Source organism: Limanda limanda, chromosome 10, assembly GCF_963576545.1.
Source record: "Limanda limanda chromosome 10, fLimLim1.1, whole genome shotgun sequence".
In the NCBI taxonomy this organism is placed as follows: Eukaryota; Metazoa; Chordata; class Actinopteri; order Pleuronectiformes; family Pleuronectidae; genus Limanda; species Limanda limanda.
In genome coordinates, this window is record NC_083645.1 from 28,923,082 (window position 1) to 28,932,976 (window position 9,895).

General features: G+C 50.6%; 1 protein-coding gene across 1 annotated transcript in view; it reads left to right on the forward strand.

The window, feature by feature from the left end:
- abca1b (ATP-binding cassette, sub-family A (ABC1), member 1B) overlaps positions 1-9,895 on the forward strand; it is a 36,479-nt gene that overhangs the window by 18,537 nt on the left and 8,047 nt on the right. Inside the window, exons 23-37 of the mRNA XM_061079313.1 lie at positions 25-100; positions 176-426; positions 809-860; positions 5,492-5,608; positions 5,831-5,979; positions 6,051-6,175; positions 7,868-7,966; positions 8,049-8,238; positions 8,319-8,413; positions 8,486-8,518; positions 8,593-8,698; positions 8,896-8,970; positions 9,132-9,301; positions 9,385-9,562; positions 9,631-9,746. Coding sequence (XP_060935296.1) covers positions 25-100; positions 176-426; positions 809-860; positions 5,492-5,608; positions 5,831-5,979; positions 6,051-6,175; positions 7,868-7,966; positions 8,049-8,238; positions 8,319-8,413; positions 8,486-8,518; positions 8,593-8,698; positions 8,896-8,970; positions 9,132-9,301; positions 9,385-9,562; positions 9,631-9,746 — 1,832 coding nt within the window. The remainder of the gene's footprint in view (positions 1-24; positions 101-175; positions 427-808; positions 861-5,491; positions 5,609-5,830; positions 5,980-6,050; positions 6,176-7,867; positions 7,967-8,048; positions 8,239-8,318; positions 8,414-8,485; positions 8,519-8,592; positions 8,699-8,895; positions 8,971-9,131; positions 9,302-9,384; positions 9,563-9,630; positions 9,747-9,895) is intronic.

The following is a 9,895-nucleotide window of genomic DNA, read 5'->3' on the forward strand; positions in this document are numbered from 1 at the left end:
CATGTTGCGTGTTGTGTGTTTCAGGAGGAGGAGTGTGCGTCCGTCAGCAGCAGTGACGCCGGACTCGGCAGCGAGAATGAGAGTGAGGCAGCGACCACCGGTGAGCTCTCTGTTCCTGTGGAGCGTTTGATTCACTCACCTTCAGGAGGATCTGATCCATGTCTCGTGTCCTCAGTTACCGGCCCCGCGGCGTCGGTCTGTGGCGTTCCCTTTGCCCCCCCCGACGTGTCTGTGGTCTCCGGTCTGATCCTGCATCACGTCCCCGCCGCCCGCCTGGTGGAGGACCTGGGACACGAGCTGACCTACGTCCTGCCGTACAACGCCGCCAAGGACGGAGCCTTCGTGGAGCTGTTCCAGAACCTGGACGTGAAGCTGGAGGAACTCAGCATCTCCAGCTACGGCGTCTCCGACACCACGCTGGAGGAGGTGAGACCGCCACCCTCCTTATCTGAGAGGGCGGCTGTGGCCGAGGGGGGGAGGGGTCGTCCTCCAACCTGAAGGTCGGCGGTTCGATCCCCAGTCTGACCCGTCTGCATGCCGAGGTGTCCTGCCCCCCCCTCCCCTAGAATAACAAAGAGCTGCGAATAGATGCTCTGTATGAATGTGTGTGTGAATGTGTGTGTGTGTGTGTGTGTGTGAATGTGTGTGTGTGTGAATTTGTGTGTGTGTGTGTGTGTGAATGTGTGTGTGTGTGTGTGTGTGTGTGAATGTAAAAGTCTAAAGAGCTTTGAGTCATCAGGACTAGAAAAACTTAATAAACACAAACCGTTTCCTGTGATCTGAACAAAGACTTCTTATTGTTTTGTAGATTTTCCTGAAAGTGGCCGAAGATAACGGAGTGGACACTGAAGTACCGTCAGGTGACCTTTGACCTGTGCTTTCCTAATAACTGTTTACTCATCACTTTGTCCTAGTGTGTGTGTGTGTGTGTGTGTGTGTGTGTGTGTGTGTGTGTGTGTGTGTGTGTGTGTGTGTGTGTGTGTGTGTGTGTGTGTGTGTGTGTGTGTGTGTGTGTGTGTGTGTGTGTGTGTGTGTGTGTGTGTGTGTGTGTGTGTGTGTGTCTTAACATCTCACCCGTTGTAACTGCCATCGTTAGTGCAGCAGAGGTTTTATGTTTTGGACTCTAGTACTAAACATGTGCCTGGTCACACTTCTACGATCGGCCTTTAAACAAGCTTTGATTAGCGGCCGCATCTACAAACAGCGACCGCGGCAGCCCCACGACCCGGTCCCACAACCACCACCGGGCGGCCTGGATTCCTCTGTGGATTACAACAACTACATGCGCCAACTCCAACGTCATTAATGGGAAATGTTCGAGGTCCACGAAAGACACTTCAGGAGATCGTTGGAAGCAACTCCAAGAAAGAACTTACCTTGCCTGCTCCGGTGATCCGAGGGAATGGACGAAAGTTGCATCCATCCTAATCGGAGTGTTCTTCCAAAGTGGATTATTCCGTGCGCGACGTGCCAGCGGGAAGGAGTTCGGATTACCACTTCTGAAATATGTGTCACGAGTCCTAAAAAAGTTCCCCCGGACAGATAAATATCCAGCGGAGTTTACACCGGTCTCCATCACTTCCTGGATCGAGAAACAGCTGATCTACGTGAGAGACGTCATCCAACCACGGCTCAGCAGAAGAGGAGGAGCCTAACACCGTGCACATCCAAGGGCAGTGAGCAGAGAAAAACTATCCTATCTATGGCAGCACAGAAAATCAAAAGCCATTGACATAATTCTCAATAATAGTTCCTTTCCTTCTTCTGACACTAGTGATGTGTATAAACATTATCTGGCCAAATGTCAATCACCCCCTTCTGAACCAGTGACCCCGCCCCCCTGGGCCAATAGCATGGAGTCAGTTGTTCCAGACTATCCATCCACAGCTAACTTCACTTTTGATGAAGTGGATAAAGTTGTGTCCCAGCTGCCAAACCACACAGCTGGTGGATATGATGGGGTGACATACGAAACCATTAAAGCCACAAAACCCTGGTCCACCCAAACTCTCGCTAATATCTGTCTGATTAATGGAAAGGTACCTAATTCATGGAAGGGAGCCCTCATACATAGAATACCAAAGAAAGACAATATTCCAAATGATCCATCTCCATGGAGAGACATTTCTCTACTCCTCACTTTCTACAAAGCTCATGAAATGTCTTCTTGCCCGAGTCCTCCCATGGCTTGAAGACACAGGCATTCTCTCACCTAAACAAAAAGCCTACATAGACAGACAAGGCATGAACATGGGTTCTGCCTTAAAACTGGAATTGATGACTTCAAACATGAATCATGTAAATTCTACACTGTATTCCTGGACTTTAGAGATGCCTTTGGGACACTGTCTCACAATATGATGCTCCGCACACTGGAAGAAATCCATCTACCTCAACCCTTTGTGGACATCATCACAGACGTGTACAAGGGATCTTTTTCATCTGTGGAGACCAGCTCACAGAGCCTGTCCCCCTGCAGGTAGGGATTCAAACAGGCTGCCCCTGGAGTGCTGTTCACTTCATTCTTGCCATCAACCAGTGGCTGAACTGGCTCAGTCAGTGTGCACCACCACAGATCAGATCCCCAAACCCTGTCCAGGGGTACGCTGATGATGTGGAGATGTCCTCTAGGGATGAAAGTGTAATTACCAACATGCTGAGCAGAACAGATGAGTTTCTGCTCTGGTCAAAGCTGGAGGTAAAACACACCAAATGTGCAGCACTCTATGAACCACGCAGCGCTGGTACAAAGCAAAGTCAGACAAACCTCCCTCCTTCACACTAATGGGACAACCCATCAGGGTCTACTCTCTTCACCAGACTTACACCTAACTGGGCCATAAGTTCAACATTGCAGGCGAGTGGAGTGAGCAAATACAGAAGCTATCCTGTGACTATAAGTACAGAATTGATCTAATTGATTCCTCACCCCTCCCTGTAGTCATGAAACTGGAGGCCATCAGAGAAGTGGCAGAGATACAACATCTCTTTGAGAATGTCCACATCCCACAGAATTACCTACAAGACATGAACAATAAAACAGTGGAAGCTGTCAGGAGATGGGACTGAACACTCGCTCCACTCGGGATATCCTCTTCCTCTCACACAGGGAGGGGGGGCTCGGTGGACCTACACCACTACAAGGCTGACCCACCTCATCAGGATGCTAAACAACGACGATGCTGCCGTTCGAGAGCTGGCCAGAGCCTCCCTCCTACTGGACCTCAGGAGGAGAAAGGTCCCCTGGGCAGATGCTGGCCAGGAGAACTTCCTGGGCTTCAGGAGGAAAGGTAACGGCGAGCTGGAGACCCGAGCTGCAGGTCACGGTTGTGGGTCAGACTGGCCGGACCTGAATGACCTGTGCAACAGAGCAGCAGTTCCACTGAAGTGGGTGAAAGGAGATTCACCCACTGCACCAGACGCATCTGATGCAGTTGTGACAGACCCAGCGGTCAATGTGGAGGAGACTGTCTATCACAATGAGACACAACAAACACAACACAACAGCAAGAAAGTCCCTCCTGAACACTAAACAGGCAGAGACACAACTCCACTGGACTGGACTGAGACTGCAGGGACAGCTGGCCTTGACTCTGCTGTCCACTCTGTCTCTCATACAATGTTCAGGAATGTCTCTGTAGGAGAGGACATCCTCTGCTCTGGTAAAGCCAGACTACAGGTGTTGACAACTAAATACAACCTTGCATTGTGGTACCCTAATAATCATCACCCACACTGTATAATGCATTCTAATCCCAACCAACATTTAGAATCCATTGCTCATATTGTTAATGGCTGTAATAAGTACAAAGGACTCTGTACTGCACGCCATGACCTCATTGTCGACCTCATCTCTAGTTCTGTTAAGGGAGTATTCCTCCTAATGTGTCCATGTACAAACACTCCCGTGTGATGCCAGATTGGTTGAACAGTTCTGATGATGTGTTCTGTAACATCCCTAACACCCCCGATGTTGTTCTCTTGGACAAGGTTAAAAGGTCAGTAGTAGTCCTTGAGGTCGCCTGTGTCTATGACCTCTACATGGACTTAACCTTCCTTGTGTGTGTGTGTGTGTGTGTGTCTATGACCTCTACATGGACTTAACCTTCCTTGTGTGTGTGTGTGTGTGTGTGTGTGTGTGTGTGTGTGTGTGTGTGTGTGTGTGTGTGTGTGTGTGTGTGTGTGTGTGTGTGTGTGTGTGTGTGTGTGTGTGTGTGTGTGTGTGTGTGTGTGTGTGTGTGTGTGTGTGTGTGTGTGTGTGTGTGTGTGTGTGTGTGTGTGTGTGTGACCTCTACATGGACTTAACCTTCCTTGTGTGTGTGTGTGTGTGTGTGTCTATGACCTCTACATGGACTTAACCTTCCTTGTGTGTGTGTGTGTCTATGACCTCTACATGGACTTAACCTTCCTTGTGTGTGTGTGTGTGTGTGTGTCTATGACCTCTACATGGACTTAACCTTCCTTGTGTGTGTGTGTGTCTATGACCTCTACATGGACTTAGCCTTCCTTGTGTGTGTGTGTGTGTGTGTGTGTGTCTATGACCTCTACATGGACTTAGCCTTCCTTGTGTGTGTGTGTGTGTGTGTCTATGACCTCTACATGGACTTAGCCTTCCGTGTGTGTGTGTGTGTGTGTGTGTGTGTGTGTGTGTGTGTGTGTGTGTGTGTGTGTGTGTGTGTGTGTGTGTGTGTGTGTGTGTGTGTGTGTGTGTGTGTGTGTGTGTGTGTGTGTGTGTGTGTGTATGACCTCTACCTGGACTTAGCCTTCCTTGTGTGTGTGTGTGTGTGTCTATGACCTCTACATGGACTTAGCCTTCCTTGTGTGTGTGTGTGTGTGTGTGTGTGTGTGTGTGTGTCTATGACCTCTACATGGACTTAACCTTCCTTGTGTGTGTGTGTGTGTGTGTCTATGACCTCTACATGGACTTAGCCTTCCTTGTGTGTGTGTGTGTGTGTGTCTATGACCTCTACATGGACTTAGCCTTCTGTGTGTGTGTGTGTGTGTGTGTGTGTGTGTGTGTGTGTGTGTGTGTGTGTGTGTGTGTGTGTGTGTGTGTGTGTGTGTGTGTGTGTGTGTGTGTGTGTGTGTGTGTGTGTGTGTGTGTGTGTATGACCTCTACCTGGACTTAGCCTTCCTTGACAAGTTGACCAAATACCCATTGTTGCTAACATGACAGACCCAGGCTCTACATGTAAACTGGTAGTATTGATATTTGAAGTCTGGGGCGTGTCCATAAACTCTCCGTCAGTGGACTACGACTGAACCTTTGACCTTTGACCTTTGGCAGGACTTAGTAAGAGCCGATCTAAACAACTATCAAAGTTCTGCTCTGTATCAGCTGCTGGAGGTTGTCTCGCTGTTTGGCGTCGGAGATGTTTCTTGTTCCCATGAGTCACTGAGCTGTGTCCAACCTCTGAGAAATGTTTGAATCCTTTTTGTACGAATATGATTGATGGATTCAAATAAATTATTTAAATGTGTGTGTGTGCAGACGGAACATTTCCTGTTCGGAGGAGGAGGAGGACACATGCCTTCGGAGGAGGAGACCACCAGAGCTGCCTGAGACCCTCAACAGAGGACGACAGCAACGACTCCGATGTCGACCCTGGTACACACACACACACACACACACACACACACACACACACACACACACACACACACACACACACACACACACACTGGTTAGATCTCAGGGGTCAAAGGTCAGACATATTCTTCTGAATGAATTATCTGGGGAACACCTGCTCTGATTTGTGTCTCAGTCATGTTTTTAAATTCAAGTTCTACCCGGAAACTGAATGACCTCATCTGTGTGTCGTCCAATCAGAGAGTAGGGAGACGGAGTGGCTGAGCGGCTGTGAAGGTAAAGGCTCGTCACAGGTCAGTGGGTGGAGCCTGAAGAGGCAGCAGTTTGTGGCTCTGTTGTGGAAACGCTTCCTGAACGCTCGCCGCTCCAGGAAGGGCTTCTTCGCTCAGGTACGCCCACGTGACCTCGCCGCTCGACCACGGGAAACGTCCGGCGTGTTTTTAACATCTTGTTTCTTCAGATCGTCCTCCCGGCCGTCTTCGTGTGCATCGCGCTCGTCTTCAGTCTCATCGTCCCGCCGTTTGGAAAATATCCCAGTTTGGAGCTGCAGCCGTGGATGTATGAGGACCAGGTCACCTTCATCAGGTAGACACTGTCCCACACTGTCCCACTGTCCCATACTGTCCCACACACTGTCCCACACACTGTCCCACACTGTCCCACACTGTCCCACGCTGTCCCACGCTGTCCCACGCTGTCCCACGCTGTCCCACGCTGTCCCACACTGTCCCACACTGTCCCATACTGTCCCACACTGTCCCACACTGTCCCACACTGTCCCATACTGTCCCATACTGTCCCACACTGTCCCACACTGTCCTACACTGTCCTACACTGTCCCATACTGTCCCACACTGTCCTACACTGTCCTACACTGTCCTACACTGTCCCACACTGTCCTACACTGTCCCACACTGTCCCACACTGTCCCATACTGTCCCATACTGTCCCACCCTGTCTCACACTGTCCCACACTGTCCCACACTGTCCCATACTGTCCCATACTGTCCCACCCTGTCTCACACTGTCCCAGACTGTCCCATACTGTCCCACACTGTCCCACACTGTCCCACGCTGTCCCACACTGTCCCACACTGTCCCACACTGTCCTACACTGTCCTACACTGTCCCACACTGTCCCACACTGTCCTACACTGTCCTACACTGTCCCACACTGTCCCACACTGTCCCACACTGTCCCACGCTGTCCCATTCTGTCCCACACTGTCCTACACACTGTCCTACACACTGTCCTACACACTGTCCTACACTGTCCCACACTGTCCCACACACTGTCCTACACTGTCCCACACACTGTCCCACACTGTCCCACACTGTCCCACACTGTCCTACACTGTCCCATACTGTCCCATACTGTCCTACACACTGTCCTACACACTGTCCCACACACTGTCCCACACACTGTCCTACACACTGTCCCACGCTGTCCCACACTGTCCCACACTGTCCCATACTGTCCCACCCTGTCTCACACTGTCCCACACTGTCCGACACTGTCCCACACTGTCCCACACTGTCCTACACACTGTCCCACACTGTCCTACACTGTCCCATACTGTCCCACACTGTCCTACACACTGTCCTACACACTGTCCCACACACTGTCCCACACACTGTCCTACACACTGTCCCACACTGTCCCATACTGTCCCATACTGTCCTACACTGTCCTACACTGTCCTACACTGTCCTACACTGTCCCACACTGTCCTACACACTGTCCTACACACTGTCCCACACTGTCCCACACTGTCCTACACACTGTCCTACACACTGTCCTACACACTGTCCCACACTGTCCCACACTGTCCTACACACTGTCCTACACACTGTCCTACACACTGTCCTACACACTGTCCCACACTGTCCTACACACTGTCCCACACTGTCCTACACTGTCCTACACACTGTCCTACACTGTCCCACACTGTCTTACACTGTCCTACACTGTCTTACACTGTCCTACACTGTCCTACACTGTCCTACACTGTCCTACACACTGTCCCACACTGTCCTACACACTGTCCCACACTGTCCTACACACTGTCCCACACTGTCCCACACTGTTCTACACACTGTCCTACACACTGTCCTACACACTGTCCCACACTGTCCCACACTGTTCTACACACTGTCCTACACACTGTCCTACACACTGTCCCACACTGTCCCATACTGTCCCACACTGTCCCACACACTGTCCTACACACTGTCCCACACTGTCCTACACACTGTCCCTCTCCGTCTGTCCCTCAGTGACGACGCCCCCGGAGACACTAACATGCAGGAGTTATTAAACGCTCTGCTGGACGCTCCGGGCTTCGGGACTCGCTGCATGGACGGACATCCGATTCAGTAAGACATTTACTGACGTCATCAGATATCAGAGAACTACATTTCATCTCCCTCTGTTAACGCACCCCCCCCCTGTCTCCAGAGAAGCACCGTGTACGATGGGGGACGAGGACTGGCACACCCCCGAAGTCCCTGAGAGCGTCCAGCAGCTGTTCAGCTCACGGAACTGGAGCATGGAGGATCCATCTCCAGCGTGTGTCTGCAGCTGTGACGGCAGGAAGAAGATGCTTCCCGACTGTCCCGCAGGAGCTGGAGGTCTGCCCCCACTTGAGGTCAGAGGTCATGGCATTACAGTGACACACCCGTTGTTTCTTCTCATGCCAAAGACTTCAATGTGACCCTTGTTGTTCAGATGAAGCTGAGTGCCAGCGACTCCTTGCAGAACTTGACGGGACGAAACATCTCCGACTACCTGGTGAAAACCTACGCACAGATCATCGGCAAGAGGTGAGTCTGAGGTCAGGAGAGAACCTGGAGACGACCTCTGGAGCATGAACTCATCGTTTCTGTCTTCCACAGCTTGAAGAACAAAGTGTGGGTGAACGAGTTCAGGTCAGTGTCTTTGAAGAGCTGCGTCCGTCCTCCTCTCTGTCTTCAGATGTGTCATCAGGTTTTTCTCTCTGCAGGTACGGAGGCTTCTCATTGGGCGCCAGGAGCACTCAGGTCCTCCCACCGGCCAATGAGATCGATGACGCCATTGAACGAGTCAGAAAGATCTTTGAGTTACAGAAGGTCAGTTGAACAGATTATAACCCAAGCTTTGATTCACTTCGATTGTTGGTCAAACCACCAGATCTGGAACAAGATCCAAACTGATCCCGAATCATCTTCCCAAACTTTAATGAGCAGAATGTTCTGGTCGGAAGTGATGTCTGATTATAGGAGCTCCTTTGTAAATCCCTTAGTGAAGACACTTTCCTTCCCTTCAGGGCGCGGCGGCCGATCGGTTCCTCGACAGTTTGTCAGGTTTCATCAACGGTTTGGACACAAAGAACAACGTGAAGGTGAGAAGAGGAGTCTGTGATCGATCATCTGCTCTATCATTGTGGGGTTGTTTCATTACATCTGAGCTGAAGTTAAAAACTGTTATTGTGACTGTGGCCCCCCTGTGGAGAGAGTGTAGATTACAGGTTCAAATCTCTAATGACGGAACTTCTCCTGTCAGATCTGGTTTAATAACAAAGGCTGGCACAGTATTGGAGCTTTCATCAACGTGATGAATAACGGAATCCTGAGGGCAAACCTGCCCCGAGGTCACGACCCCAGCCAGTTTGGGATCAGGGCGTTTAACCATCCGCTGAACCTGACCAAGGAGCAGCTGTCGCAGGTCGCACTGTGAGTGAACACACCTGACAAGCTGCACCGGAGACACACAAACCCTCAACACACATCTAACTCCACCTGCACTTTGTTTCTAGGGTGACGACCTCTGTGGACGTCCTGGTGTCCATCTGTGTGATCTTTGCCATGTCCTTCGTCCCGGCGAGCTTCGTGGTCTTCCTCATCCAGGAGAGAGTCAATAAAGCGAAACACATGCAGTTCATCAGCGGAGTGCAGCCGCTGCTCTACTGGGTGGCCAACTTCACCTGGGACATGGTGAGCAGCTACACCAGCTCTGCCTCTCACAGTGTGTGTTGTGTGTGCTGATGTTTGTGTCTCTGCAGTGTAACTACGTTGTACCAGCGGCACTCGTCATCCTCATCTTCATCTGTTTCCAACAAAAAGCCTACGTTTCGGCCAACAACCTGCCGGCCCTGGCCCTGCTGCTGCTTCTCTACGGGTCAGATACCACACTGTTCTACACTAAAATACACTGTTCTACACTGTAATACACTGTTCTACACTATAATACACTATAATACACTGTAATACACTATAATACACTGTTCTACACTATAATACACTGTTCTACACTAAAATACACTGTTC